This window comes from Gymnoscopelus microlampas (genome assembly GCF_963454915.1).
Source record: "Gymnoscopelus microlampas genome assembly, chromosome: 8".
Taxonomy (NCBI): Eukaryota; Metazoa; Chordata; class Actinopteri; order Myctophiformes; family Myctophidae; genus Gymnoscopelus; species Gymnoscopelus microlampas.
Window position 1 is genome coordinate 15,401,514 of NC_139945.1, and position 16,198 is coordinate 15,417,711.

Consider the following 16,198-nt stretch of genomic DNA (forward strand, 5'->3'; position numbering starts at 1 on the left):
AGGTAAATGCAATTCACTATAGCTAGCAGAAAAGAAAGTTAACATTTTCTCAAAACTAAAGTACCACTGCAGCACTGCTCTATCTCACGAATGCATTAGCAAAACCTGCTAGCCACGATCTGACCGTCAGGCTGGCAATCTTTTCCTTTCACTTTCACTGTCAGTCATGGACATGGTGCGATGCCAAGCATGTGAAGAGTAGACATGGGAGATCTCAGCCTAATGCTCAATTTATCTTCCAAATACAGGCGATCTACAAGCGTATAGATCGGCTATATTCAGGGAGCAACACTGTTGTATGATGAATCTTAAATCAGGCTTTAAGGATGCACAGGTGCCCAACAACTGTCCCTCCATGTGTAGTAGTCTTATTCCACCATGAAACCGCTACAGCATTGTCAACAGGCTGTTAAAGACAGGGGGGCCACGAAAGCCTTCGTCAGTGCATTATCCTAATGATAGTTGTACCGAAGCAACGTTTCCTAAAGGTGGTTTTCTAAGCCCCTTACTGATTTTCAAATACCATTCAGATCACCTGTTGTTTCTGATCTTCACCTGTCTCATCACTTGTTTATGTGCAAATACACCAAACATGAGGTGAAATGCTGAAGGTATACACAGTATGCCATGCAGCCGTAATGTGGCAGTAGAATTATGGGTGGAAGTGTGGACCTCGTCACAGGTATCTGGTTGAATTAGGCCTACGACACCTACAGAAAGCCCAGCGGCAAGTTCTGCCATTCCAGAGCCTCACCCCTGTAGTATTGTGTTGTGTTCACCGTTAACACCTTCACACACTACACTGTGGTGGTTGAGCTAAACTGCACGGCAGCTACAGGCAGCTAGCTCAGATGAGTTTTAGGTTCTACAGTAATTCTTTATGATCATCTCAAAGCTGAATCCACGGTGCAGTAGCCCAATACACAAACATACAACAGTTGTCACAACAGTATTAAGTTTTAAAGGAGAGAGTGCAGGAGCAACCACCAAGCATGTTGTTTTAGCCACAGTTTGGACCTACAGGATGATTCATACATGCAAGTCTCTTTCCAATGGTTCTGAAACCACAGAAATATGACTCAATAATTAAGAACTGCATGTTTTCCCTTCTATTCTGTGGGTTCCAAAATTCAAAATTGATTTTTTCTGTTTTTAGTTTTCCCCCCTTTAAAAAAAATGTCATTACATCTTCCTTGGTGTGGCTGCTATCGTACTCAAAACATACCAGCAAAACCAGTACGAGCATTTTGCCAGTAGATGGCGACACTCTCGCACCCTGGTGCAGCAGATAGTACTGTATATAGTTATAATGATAGTGATGTATAAGATGTTGTCCTCTCTGTATTAGTGTGTTTACAGTGTGCGGTAGTAGGAACACATGACATGGACCACTGCCAAACACAGATACATACACTGCAGGTGCACTGCTTACATATTGATGTTTTAAATTATGCACAGAATCAGATAGATTTCAAGATTAAGCACACGTGACATTAGGTTTCTTTTTTTTGGGATGCTCACGTTCACAAAACATACCAAAGTCTTATTTGTGTAGAGAGGAGAGGAGGAGAGAGAGAGGAGACAAGACGAGGAAGGGCAGGATAGAGGGAAGGTAAAGGAGAAGAAGAAGCATTTTAAATAGCAGGTCTAAATCTAGCCTGGAAATGTTATATTTTATAAAAAGTTGTTTTCTTAAACAAATAAAGGAAAAGAAAATATTTAGATGGAGAGGAGGGTACTGTTTGGTCTAGACACATAGAGCTGTATGACTTGATTATCATTCACATTATGTATTTTTATAAAGTATTCAACTTCCATCTGATTGTGTATATATATATTGAGTGTACTTTTAAAGCTGAGAATGACTGAAGATGTTTGTTTGTTTATGATATAAACACGATGGTAGGACTTTAAGTGATCATACTCAACTACAAAACAATATTTGCTAGGAACGGGACCGAAATTGACACTGCGTGGAAACATTTCATTTCCGGGCTGTTTGCCAGTTTGATTAACATGTTAAATCTTCCAAGGGTACTTATGAAGATTTCATATATATTTGTATTCCTACACATACTTGCACATCATATGGTCTGCATTGGTCATATACTGTTTAATAATGACAGACATTGTTGAGTGTTTAGTCACAAATGTCATATTTTCTGCACTATTGTTTGGGGATATATGGGTGATGATTAGATCTGTGTATTTCCTATGCTTTCACTTCTGTTTTGCGACTGATGCTACATTTTAGAATCTATCCACTGTCTTTCGATTCAAGCCATGTAGAGTGTATAAAATCAAATCAAAATGAGACTGAATCTAAGGTAAATAAGATCTATTCATTTAACACTCGTTTCCAAAACCAAGAAAACTGGAGACCAAAAAAAATATCACTGGAGACCCAAAACACAATGGCAAAATTAGCCTAATTTGAAGTTCAAAAAGGCTATACAAAATGGCGACAGAACCCTGAAAAATACGTATGTTTGACCCTGTTTTCTGTTTGACATCTGAGATTACAGACTTTATGCTCCAAACATCATGGTAGAAAGGAGGCCTGTTTACAAGAGACATGCTGCCATATGTCACGACAAAAGGGGTGTCATCCCCTTTTGATGTCTCATGTAACGTATTGCATGAATTTCAAGCCTGTGCCTTTCTTTCTTTGTCAGAGAACCAATAACAAAACAATCAAATTTTGTTGTCATTTTGTTGTCATTTTTCCAGATAGGCAGCATATGGTGCTTATTTTATGTCGTATGATGGTATCACACACCGAAAAGAGCAGATCTAAATCTACTACGTTCTTTTCAGTATACTTGGCAAGATTCTTTCTCAAACCATAACTGGCAGAAAGTACTACAGAGAACCTTGCTCTCACATGCACAACTACAGTAGCTTGTAGAAACCAGACTCATATAGTTGTTAATAGTCAAACAATTATTTGCGTGTTTTCACCCTCCGATGGGATTTATTTTTTTACATCAGGCCAATTCAAATCATGTCTTTAAATTGCCCATCACAGAGAATATTCTAAATCGATTATTTTTAATTCTTAGCCGTCAACCGTAACACCAATCCCACCCATCTGGCACTTAAACAGAATGAAACAAACCATGAAGTATTTTCCCTATTTGGACTCAACCGAAGGCTGGTAGCAGCATAATATAACTTGTAGCAGTGTGAGCATTGGCCTTATTGTAGACAACCTGACAGAACTAATCCAACAGAGATTTATAAGGGAACAAGCTACGACAGTTTGGCAAAAGTGAGCGGTTGAGAACTCCTTACAATAAAAGTGGGCCAAATTACAGTATAGGTTAAAATTGTAGGGACTCGGGGGGGAGAACTGCTTTTGAAGGAGTACTGGATCTATCATTACAATTACACTGATCTGATTCTCTGTATGTTTTACAGAGAACGCAGGACATTTGCTGTTGAGATACAAGGCACTAGATCTTGCTATAGAATGGAGCTATGAATGGACTGGGAGTGAAATGGAGGAAGAGAAGGAGAGAAGGGAAGGAAATATATGGTCAACCATGATAACATTTGACTTTGGACACCGGCGATAAGTCTGAGACGGTAAAACAAAGGAAAAGAATGGCCGATGAGCAGAGACACGGGTCTGGCGGAGGAGGAGTTAGGACTGCATCTCAGCACGTAGCATCCATGGAAACCAACAGCAGAACAGCAACCTGGAGAAGACCCAGAAGGATTAGGCAGATCTTCATTTACCGCTTAACCCATTAAAACCGGGAAAGCATCTGTGTCATTTTAGCTATACAGTATATATAGTAAAATACGTTTTTAAGAAAACAGCGCACTTCATGCTACGCTGCGAGCTTGTACATTTGCTATTTTGATTTTTAATAATTATTGTTATTGCTATACTACTTGTATCTCTCTCTCTCTCTCTCTCTCTCTCTCTCTCCTTTTCCCCCCCAACACGGTCGAGGCAGATGGCCCCCACCCTGGAGCCTGGGTCTACCTGACGTTTCTTCCAGTTAAGGGGGAGTGTTTCGTTGCCACTGTCGCAAAATTGCTTACTCAGTGAGGGACAATGTCGGGTCTCTGCTCTACATGTAAAGTGTCTTGAGACAACTTGTTGTGATTTGCCACTTTAATAAAATGTTATTGAATTGAAGATCTTGAAAGTATTGAAAAATGTTGAATTATTTTGGATATTTTTAATAAATTATCCATCACAGAGAATATTCTAAATTAACACAAATCTTCTCTTATGAGGGTCCCTGACACAAAACCTTTTGATGGGGGGGTCCGCTGTGAAATATATATTAATTTGGGGGGTCCTTGCCACGAAAAAGTTTGAAAACTACTGATTTAGAAGGCATATGTAGAATCGGCCTCAGGTATTAATGGGTTAAGCCCTAAATAATTCGTCATATGACAAATAGCGGAAATAACAGATTTATCTATTTAAAAAAATCCAAAATAGGGACACCTGGTTGAAAGTGGTTAAAGGAATAGTTCACCCAAAAAATAGTATTTTTTCAATCAATTACACACCCCATGAAGCCTTGAATTTGTGGAGATTTTTTTGTCGCAATCCTAAGCCAATAATTTGATGACCATGTGTATTTCCGGTAGGTCTACAAAGAGTCTCCTTTGTGTCTCCTACCGGATACATTAGCCGGTAGGAGACGGTAATCAAATTATTGGCTTAGGAATGCGACAAAAACAAAAAAAACATGAATTCAAGGCTTCATGGGGTGTGTAATTGATAGAAAATAAGTAATTTTTTGGGTGAACTACTCCTTTAAGTGTGTCTGCGGGTTTATAAATATTTAACCAATGAAAAGTATTAGCAAGAGCTTGTGACTAAATAATAACATTATATTAATAATTATATTTGACACACAAGGTTTCTACCCCACAGCGATGATATGTGAGCATGCAAACAACTGTTTTATATCTAATCAACATGTTGTTGATTAGACAGGCCCACTCCTCCCACACGGAGCACATGTACATCATTGTGATTCAGGTTGGAGACATGTACATGTTGTGTCAGTCGAATGACTACGCTGGATGTACATGTGATGTCATGTATTGCTGATGTGATGTAGTGTACCTGGATATGGAGCTCTCAGATGTAAGGTCTTTAGGATGCATGGTATTGAAGTTACGCTTGGGCTGGGCCACTGCAGGAGGCGCGCACACACACACAGACACACACACAGACACACACACACACACACACACACACACACACACACACACACACACACACACACACACACACACACACACACACACACACACACACACACACACACACACACACACACACACACACACACACACAGGTCAGGAACATTTGTGAAGATTTCCTTGTTTCAAAGGCTAATGGTGAAACCCTGGGTGGCACTTAACACATCGGGTGCCGAACACGGTCTGAACCGTGTGTTTACATAGTGGCGCTTCGGTGCCGAACACGGTCTGAACCGTGAGTTTAGTCTTTTTGTTTTTTTCGTTTTTCTCCGCGCGGGCGGGGCTAGAGCAGCTCTGGGAGCACCCATTGTAATCCTGCGAAGGAAGTGCCAGATCGCTCACCGGAAACACATTTTTTTCCCCCATCTGCTTCCTGTCTATTTCCTACTTTGAAACGCCTATATCTCCGAATCTGTTTCCTGTGGGGAAAACCGGTCATGCGCGATGCGCGATCCCCCCCCATTGTAACTCGCGAGGGAAATGTTATGGTTCCAGGCTGTAGCCAGGCTCATGGCACAACATGAATCGATGCTTTTTTTTGCGTGGATTTGCTTGTAACGCACGCAGAAGCTTTAAACAGCAAAGCGCAGTCAATGGGGAGAATGCTGGCACCCACGGTAAGTTGTTATGAAGAAATGCTGGCACCCGATGTGTTAAAAAAGCGTCTTTGTTCAATAAATAATTTGAATTGTGATTGACAGACAGTGTCTCAGTATCACCAGTATAGCAATCTGGGAACCCAGAGCTAACTGCAACGGAAAAACAGCGACCTCTGCTGTTTGTGACTATGTCAGTTAACTCTGGGACAATGACGACGCAGCACATGTGCGCAAGGAAACCGGGGTTTAAGTCTGCCTTCACCGCTCCACTTCCGGGTGGTGCGACTACGTTTTCATTCCCACTAACAATATTTCTACACAGAACACTAACACCACTTCTCCCAGAGAACATGGATCGTTTTGGTTATAAGCCCACTTGTTTCTATGATGAAAGAGTAAGTTCAAATGTGAATATCTTTCCGTGGTTTTGTCTGCTCCGCGGACGCTATTGTTAAATTAGTTTCGGTTAGTTTCCAGTAAGGAATGATCGACGGACACGTGAATCCCGCCCACTACATTTGATTGGGTAAAGCGCGGCCTGCTTCCTGATCTGAAGGCACGCCCACTCCCACACAGTGTGTACACGTTCTGACGAACCTTCAGGACAGATTCCAACGCAGTGCAGAATCTGTTCTTGAGAGATTACCAGTATAGAGCTCTTCAAGTGTAAAAAAAACTCGAATCGAACCGAGTGGACCCCTGACAATTTGGTCCGATTCCGAGCCGTTCCGACTTCTTCTGGTTCTTCCAGAATCGGACCCTAAATCTCCCCATGAAATTTGTTCCGAGATCCGATTAGTTACGAGATTCTGAGACAGAACCGACCCAGACACCCCTTCAAAAAAGCGCATATGAAATTACAAAAATAAATAGGTATTAATTTCATATGCGTGACAAAAGGTTTTCTTTGTAAATAAATGTGGAATTTATGAAATAATAGCAGACCTATTTGACCAACGACCATTTTATGATCGAAGCTTTGCTTTCACCTCGTCAGAAGAATCCATGATTACATGCTGGTGTTTTCAAATCAGCCTGGCTTGCCTTTCAGTATGGTGCACATGAATTGTGCAGCTCAACCTTCTTTTTTTGCGCTGCAGTAATCTGATCCTAAACCAGCATAATCATCACGCAAAATGCACAGCCATTCATGTCGCTGCTGCACTAACCTGATCCTAGGTCAGCCTAAAACATCACACACAAGTTAAACAGCACTTTTTGCGTTTCTCTCCTGATTAGTGCAGCCGCGCACACACACAGTAGGCATACTATGGGTCTTCTCGGATCCACTCAGGTATTACACATAATGATGGACAGATCCGAGTTCCGAGGTAATAGCGGCGATTCCGACCCGGTACCGAGTGATTATGATAAAACACGGATCCGACCCGTATGGGTCTCGGGTCCTGTCGGGTATTTTCGGAATCGGGGGACCTGTGAAGAAGATCTCTACACCAGTATCTATGGATAACAGGATATTGTGATCGGGCATGGATCATTAGGATAATTTCATACAAATCTTGCCAGGAATTCAATCAAAGTTCTTCAAAAGACTGTATGCTATTACTTTTTTCCCAGGCTTTTACATTTGACTGTTAATTATCAATAAAAATAATCAATAATTTTGAGTGCTAAGGAATTCAAATTACGTCTTTCAAAAAGCAACACAATTTGTTGTTATAATAACGTTGTTATTAATTGTATGCATTGAATTGTCTCTCTTGAACGCACGCGCGCGCGCGCACACACACACACACACACACACACACACACACACACACACACACACAGTGGGCTGTACTTACTGGTGACCTGGTGCACTTTCTTCACCATGTTGTTGTCGTTCTGTGAACCATCTATAGGACCTCCAATTCTGAGAGAGCAACAAAACCATGTCACTTTACAATAGTAATACAGTACCAACACAACCATGTCACTTTACGATAGTAATACAGTACCAACACAACCATGTCACTTTACAATAGTAATACAGTACCAACACAACCATGTCACTTTACAATAGTAATACAGTACCAACACAACCATGTCACTTTACGATAGTAATACTGTACCAACACAACCATGTCACTTTACGATAGTAATACAGTACCAACACAACCATGTCACTTTACGATAGTGATACTAATACTATACAAACACAACCATGTAACTTTATGTCATGAATAGATGTAATGTTGACTTTGTTCACATTACAATCACATCTGAATCAAATCCCATCTGATTAAGGCCACATTCACATGTGGTCCTATAGACCATACATCCGTTGTGAGAACTGCCCGATCAGAATTCATGTGAATTAGCTGGTTTCAGAGTGAAGGTTCATGACGGTGTGGAGGTACGTCCCAGCCTGTAGGAGTCGCTAGCGCAGCAACAAAGAGTGACCTTGCTGCCCAATTTCCCTCCCCCAAACACGAGCTGGATACACTGCAGTGGAACTGAACCCCTAGACTCTGCTGTGGTGTCAAATAATTATTTGAAAATGTTCACCTATGTCCACAATAGGGACACCAGGTTGAATGTGGTGAAGGCCTGTAATGTGAACGTAGCCATTGTTGTCTTGAAGGCACCTCCTTACCTTTGGACACGGGAGGGTGGGGCGAACACGCCATACTTTGGTAGACAGTTGAAGTAGCGAACGCCAAACACTGAGCCATCATGTTTCCCTGTCGGCTGGTCCAGTTCAACACCAAACCAGAAACCTGCACGCACGCACGCACGCACGCACGCACGCACGCACGCACGCACGCACGCACGCACGCACGCACGCACGCACACACACACACACACACACACACACACACACACACACACACACACACACACACACACACACACACACACGTTTGTTTGTATTTATTTAATTAATTAAACATCAGCATTTTATGACAGTGATTTTATGAATGGCATTTTCTTTAACATTTGCATTTTTTATTCTAAAATAGCAGATCGACAACCATTTCAATTTGCAATCAGCCGTCGTATACATAAAATCCAGTGTCTAAACAATTGAATCTCTGTAGAAAAGCTGTTATAATCGTCCCACAGCACAACACACCTGGGGCAAAGTCAGTCTTGCCAAAGAATCGTACGATGCCGTTCTTCTGTCCTGCCACCAGAACCTGGTCTCCCACCTCCACATTCACCCCATCTGGGTCCAGACTGGCCACCGATGTCTTCTTCTTCTGGGCTGAGGGGCAGGATCAGACAAACACACCGTCAGCATGCAGACCTGAGTTTGGTAGTTGCTTTCAACAAACCCGACAACGATATACTGTATATTTAGTGTATAATAAGACATATCACAGTCATTTCTATTTTATTGTATTTTTAAATTAACATTTTATGTTAATGATGGTCTTATAAAGTTGGATTCATACTTAGTTGTGCGCTGGTATTTGCACGCACCAAAAATAGTCAATCTACAAGATCATGATAGCAATCTTTTTAATGAGTAACACAGTATGTAGCTATATCAGAAACTCTGTCATTTATAGTTTTTTTTAAGCTTCATGCACACTAATGACAATGTAGTTTGTCTGCTGTACCATTTACTATTCAAAGTTTTATTCCATTTGTCAAAATATTCAGCATGCATAGACAGAGGGCGCTGCAGTTTCTGATATATATATATTATTTTTTCATAACAACAAAATGTAGGCTACTAAAATAACGTTTTGATTGATTTGTTGACATGAAATTGTACCTATCTGTCAAAAGGATAAAACACAATAAACTTTGAGGGCTTATTTCCATTGGAGTCCTTTGAGTGGAAGTGTATAAATTGAGCGCCATGTGTTTGCATACCAATAACAATAACTAATCCATACCATTTAGACTACCATCTTCCATTTAATATTATGGCTAATTATTTTGAGCTTCATTTAAGGATGTTTCATAAAAGTAACGCAAAAGTGATATAAGAATAATAATAATATAATATTAGTAATATTTTCACAATAAATAATATTGTGCCATATACTGCAAGTTAATTGGAATTGAAAGTAATTATGTAAAGTATTACATTTTGATAGGAACTTCCACAACACCGCCAACATCTCTGTCTCCTGATCTGCCAAGCTGACGACCCACACATGAACTACCCACCTTTCTCTTTCTCCTTTTCTTTCTCCTTCTTCTCTTTCTTGGCCTTAGAGGAGATGCGTGATGCCAGATCCATGCGGGGGGTACGGGGGGTGGAGGTGACGGAGGAGGGGAGCAGGTCCATCACCTTGTTGATTTTAGAGACCGGGGCGAAGAGACCTGGGAGAGATACGCAAGACAGTATTTCAGACATGAAACCTTCTGTTGTTAACCTTTACTGAGCCATAAACGAGTTCTAAGTAGAAAAGTCTGGTTTTGCGGGGCAGACATTAGCATGGGAATGTTCGAACACTGCTGGAACAAGTATTTGTACATAGAGCAGCAATGTCTAGTTTAGGAAGACAGGTGAACTATATGTTATCACACTTTCATTACTGTAATGGGAGCACTGTTTACCCAGTTCAGGAAGAAAGATAAATTCTGCATTTCAGAGAGTTACACACAGTGACTTGACTAAAATACAGTATGAGTAATTTCAGAACTAATGTAACCGCTTCAGTATTGAGCAATGCATTTAAACCTGCTGATACTATATACTACTAATACTATATCTAGGAGGCACTGTATGAGTTTATGCACTATTGGAGTCGAGACTGGCTCAAACAACAGCTGGTTACTGTAACCTGCTGTGTGTATTATGTTCAATCAGTTGTATATAGTATGTTCTCAATCTCTAAATTATGCTTGGGTGGGGTTACTCCCTGCACCACAATTGGGAACGCAACTGAGGATTTATAGCCACTCTCACGTCAATATTGTGTCTGTGTGTCCTCATTCTATCTGTCGTTGGCTTGTTGCTCACTTCTGTTCTGATTTACAGAACAACCAAGCAGAGAGCTCTCCCTCACTAATGAGGTCCACTGCCGATTCAACGGGTGAACGGAGACTGCTACTGGCCGAATAGGGGCCTTGCTGTGTTAACACATTTAGACCTGAGGCCGATTCTAAAAACGCCTTCTAAATCCTACCTAAGTTTTCTGAGAAAAATCTAAATGTGTCCAAAACTGTAACTTTTCAAAATTAAAATAAAAAATATATAAAAAGTAGCAGATACTTTGGTGTGACACTGTATGATCATGGGCGTTTATTTACGAAAAAACACAAAGTTAGAATATGGAGGTAAGAGGTTTCTGCCCGACAACAGCGATATACAGTATAGCAACAACTAAAATGGGTTAAAGTGATGTTTTTGTGAGATTGCAGTCATGGGTAAGAATCTTTAGCTGTACCAACTATAATTCTGCATTTTCCAGTGTGTTATCAAAATAGCGATGCTGTCCCACAGTAATGTGACACTCTGTGTTCTAATTAGGCATGTGTCCTTGGAGACTGAAACTCCACTATAAAGATACACTACTCTCTGGACACTAAACATAGACGGCCGAGACCTGACCATGTCTTTTGCATTGTACTATCTCTCATATCGCTGCTGTTAGGCAGAAACTTTGTTATCTTGTATCTCCTTTATACTTTTATACTTCTTAGTATGAGTCTTGCACAAAACTAAAAAAAAAAATAGTTCATTTAAAAGATCAAAATGCATCACTATTTTTGAAAGATTTTCAAAATGTTCGCCAATAATGATATGCCCAAAACAGCAACGGCAATTTTAAAGTGGTTAAGAGTGTCTGTGGGTTTTATTAATATTTAAACAATGAAAAGCATTATATTATAAGTAAGTATTATAAGTAAGTAATAAATACATCGGAATACAGGTTCTTTTTTGTTCTCGGCTGACTACGATCTGAAGCTAGACAGGCGTACGAGGTTGTATTACCCAGTTTGGGAGGGCAGATGAAGTATCGGACCCCCCCGACACTGCCGTCATTCTTTCCTTCTGGTTCGTCAAGCTCCACTCCCACCCACTGACCACTGGCAAACTCTGTGGTACCACAGAACCTCAGAGTACCAGTCTGAGAGAGAGAGAGAGAGAGAGAGAGAGAGAGAGAGAGAGAGAGAGAGAGAGAGAGAGGAGAGAGGAGAGAGGAGAGAGAGAGAGAGAGAGAGAGAGAGAGAGAGAGAGAGAGAGAGACAAACAAACAAACAAACAGACAGACAGAGAGACAGTGAGATGAGGGGGAGGATGAGGGATAGAGTGATGACAGTAAGGAGAGCGTGCCAAAAGTTGAGAGAAGGCAATAGGGAGGAAGAGAGATAGTGAGGTGACATAGAGCGAGGAGAGGGGGAGAAAGCAGAGAGAGAGAGAGAAACAGAAAATGAAAAAGAAACAATAAAGAAAGAGAAAGATGGAATAAAAGATAAATAAAAAGAGATAAGAGATAAAAAATGTCAAAGGTTAGCAAACAGTAGCACAGTATATAGGGTCTTTTATTGTTTCTAAATGTTTTGCGGGAGAGCAAAAGAAAAACAAAAAAACTAAACTATAAATGAGAAAGCTTTAGACACACAAAGCAGCTGAAGTTGATATTGATACTGCACATAATAGCTTAAGTTACATAAGTATTGTACGGTGTCAGACAGTCATGAAGTTGGTATACAGTACATCAAGGTACTGTAATTATGGTATGTTAGTAACAGGATATGGGGCAGAAAAGCGCACAGTGGGCATGTAGTTGGTAAATCACAGTATGTGCATAATGTATGTTAGGGTTTAAGCAAGTATGCATTAGGGACAAATAAGGTATACACACCAATATATGCAGTATTACATATTACAGTACACACCACCACATATCATATGTTACCTGCTTTACCACATGGAAGAGGATGTTCTTTAGTTTCTAAATTATAAAAACATGAGTTTTTCCAGCTTCATATATTCAGGGAGAATTTACACATCGACTGTCACCACATTCTGATTCTGAGAAGAACAAAAGTGCCTCAAGAGTTTTGCATAGCTGTCAAATAAACAGTTGTATGATTTAGTCTGACAGTTGCCAGATAATTAGTTAGATATCTAATGTCTGGGACTGTCCCGTAAGACAAAGAAAAGTGTGACAAACACTTACAACCAGTGGTGTAAAGTAACTACATGTAAGTACATTTACTCAAGTACTGTACTTAAATGCAAATTTGAGGAATTTGTACTTTACTTGAGTATTTCCAAATTTCAATTACTATTACTTCTACTCCACAACATCTCAGAGGCAAATATTGTACTTTTACTGTACTGTGCTTTTACTAATTATTTTAAAATTTTAGTTACTAGTTGTGTTGTAGATTTTGATTATTATTACAAAACATGCATTAATAAGCCTTGTATACATTTCGGCCATTTGAAAATAACCGATCTACAAGCTCACAATGTGTCACGATGTGACACATTGTGAGCTTGTAGATCTGCTATTTTCAAAAGATGTTTATACACTTGAAAACTTGAAATGGGACATTCTGCACAATGAGTACTTTTACTGTTGGTACTTTAAGTACATTTTGATGCCAATACTTTTATACTTTTACTCAAGTACATTTTGAATTCCGGACTTTTACTTGTAACAGAGTATTTTTACACAGCAGTATTGATACTTTTACTTAAGTAAAAGATGTGAGTACTTTTTCCACCAATGCTTACAACCAACCACGGCACAGACCAACCGCAGACTTCCGTTACAGCCCAGCCTAACAGAAGCGTACCTGAGATTTGCTCTGTAAAAACCTGGACACGCTGCCCTGTAATTCAGACCCTCTGTCACTGATATTGATGATGGAAGACCACTGAGACTATGTATGATTTGGACTTCCACTTCCAGTCCCTTCTCACAAGAACTGATTGTCTAAAATACTATCCTGTCCACACATCCTGCCCAACAGACGCAAAGTAGAACACCCAAAGAAAGGTGCTTAGATGTCAGTGGTGTAATGTAAAGTACATTTACTCAAGTACGGTACAGTACAATTTTGAGGTATTTTTTTTGTTTATTTAGAGTATTTCCATTTTTTTTACTTTTACTTCTACTCCACTACAATTATTTGAAAACTTTAGTTAATAGTTACTTTGTAAATTTTCATTATTATTACAAAACATACATTAACCACTTCAGCCCTATATACATTATGCCCATTTGAAAATAGCTCAAAATCAAACAACCCGTGCCTATGCCTACAGTATATAAGGTAGAAAAAAATCTATTTCTTTCGTATGCGAAAAGATTTGACCTGATGAAGATTTTGTGTTGAAACATTGTTTGTACACAACAACACACAACACTCATGACACACACTGGTGAGGTGAGCATTTTAACACCACTATGCCATTAATTGGCATATTTGATTATTTAGCACTGGGGGACAAGTAATGAACGATTAATCAATTCGACTAAATACTGTTTAGACTTTTGCCCATTAGACAAACTGTACAGTAGAATTTAAAATGTCAAATGAAAACCCCAATCCCAAATTGGGCAATGATATTTACAAATGATAAAAAATAAAAATACAAATTTAACAAAGAAATTTTAATTCAACACAAATCCCAGACAAAAACCTAGATTTTGATTTACTGTTGACAAACTTTAGCCCATTAGACAAACTGCACTGTAGCATTTAAAATGTCCCTAATCCCAAATTGGGACAATGCTATTTACAAAAATATTTAACAAAAAATAAAAGAAATCAACACAAATCCCAGACAAAAACCTAGATTTTGATGTAAAAAATCCTCTGAATGAGCTTCCACCAGGTGACTGTGGTAGAGCAGGTCCCACATGTGACCAGATGGGTATACAGTCCACCAACCTGTCCAGGGGGGGTTGGAGGGGAGCTGTCTTCACTGCTCTCGTCTTTATGGAGCTACACAGTGAGAACAGACCGTTCAGTCCACCCACAATGCCACACATACAAACCACTAGAGCCCGACCGACAACGCCTTGTCAGCTTGTAGATGGTCTATTCTTGGCATACAGCACTGTCGTTCAATGAGTGTAAATGAAGAATATGGGCCTATGTCATTATTTTTTGAGAATTTTCACATTTAACAACATGCACAGAATAGGGACGTCAGAGTTAATTAAACACCGATCAGCCAATGATTATATGAAGGGCCTTTTATCAGCCATTACATTATCGGCCGCTCAATGTTGCGGTCGGGCTCTTCAACCAACAATCAAAACTTTGGGTCATACTGTATTTATGTAAAAAAACAAACACTATGGTTTGGTTACCTTCATGTCGTCCAGCACCACGCGGTCCCCTAGCTTCAGTCCCAGCGAGCTCAGCATCAGGTTGCCAGGGATGTTGTCGTAGTTGGGCAGGGTGGCTCTGGGCAGGTTGCAGCTCAGTGGCACTGCGTCCAGCAGCACCTGTTTCAGTTCCTTGGCCACCATGGCCGCCTCCGCCTTGTCCAGAGTCATGTCCATGGGGTCGGGGACCACGTCGGCCGGCCCCTGGCCCTTTTCGTTCTGACGGAAAGAGGAGGAGGAGGAGGAGGAGGAGGAGGAAGAGAAAAAAAGAATGAAGGAAGAGAGATTGAGGATTAAATGCCTCTAACAGATCTCTGGTCTCTAACAGAACAGAGGTCATGGCCGCTTTCAGGGGGTAGAGGCCAAGGGGGTCTCTACCGCTCTCTACCGCTTTCTCTTCCAGTGATCACATATGTATATACATATATATATGTATATCTATACATATGTATATACATATATATATGTATATACATATATATATGTATATATATACATATGTATATACATATACATATGTATATACATATATATATATGTATATACATATATATATCTATATATATACATATGTATATACATATATATCTATATACATATATATATACTATATACATATATATATCTATATAATATGTTGTGTACTCCTTTCGACATGACGGCCCTGAATACAGTACTTGCGCTGCTTCACTGGCGCAAGTAATTAGATTGATAAGAGTTCTTATTGCTACTGTATATCTTTCTATACAGAGGGATGGTACAGCAGAAAGAATAGTGATGATGGAATATGATTGAATATGAATATGATGTTCCAAATACAAAAGCAAAAAGAGAGAAATACAGCCTTGGACAGATGAGAATACTACAGGACAGTAAAGTACTCAGTACCACAGGATAGAACAGCTGGAACACCACAGACCAGAAACAGAGAGACGATTTCCATTGCCCACCTGTGTCTGTGCGATGTGTCATGTGTAATCAGCAGATCTCTCATACAGTCATTCAAAAGCATAACCAAATCCTTTTGAACAGTAAGGATATTAATAATATACCATTGTTCTTTTCCTGTTTCTTATGATATGAATCAACCATTTCAACAAA

The 16,198-nt window shown here is 39.9% G+C and overlaps 1 protein-coding gene across 2 annotated transcripts in view; it reads right to left on the reverse strand.

Annotated features, from left to right (window-relative positions):
- Nucleotides 1-2,258: 2,258 nt before the first annotated feature.
- clip3 (CAP-GLY domain containing linker protein 3) overlaps nucleotides 2,259-16,198 on the reverse strand; it is a 43,525-nt gene continuing 29,585 nt past the window's right edge. Inside the window, exons 7-15 of one of the 2 annotated variants that reach the window (XM_084064201.1) lie at nucleotides 15,080-15,316; nucleotides 14,655-14,708; nucleotides 11,737-11,872; nucleotides 9,963-10,118; nucleotides 8,914-9,045; nucleotides 8,434-8,557; nucleotides 7,643-7,710; nucleotides 5,099-5,168; nucleotides 2,259-3,701 (exon numbers count right to left, since the gene is read on the reverse strand). In XM_084064201.1, the coding sequence (XP_083920327.1) occupies nucleotides 3,647-3,701; nucleotides 5,099-5,168; nucleotides 7,643-7,710; nucleotides 8,434-8,557; nucleotides 8,914-9,045; nucleotides 9,963-10,118; nucleotides 11,737-11,872; nucleotides 14,655-14,708; nucleotides 15,080-15,316 (1,032 nt within the window). In that variant the 3' untranslated portion in view covers nucleotides 2,259-3,646. The remainder of the gene's footprint in view (nucleotides 3,702-5,098; nucleotides 5,169-7,642; nucleotides 7,711-8,433; nucleotides 8,558-8,913; nucleotides 9,046-9,962; nucleotides 10,119-11,736; nucleotides 11,873-14,654; nucleotides 14,709-15,079; nucleotides 15,317-16,198) is intronic. The other variant, XM_084064202.1, reaches the window with a different exon arrangement.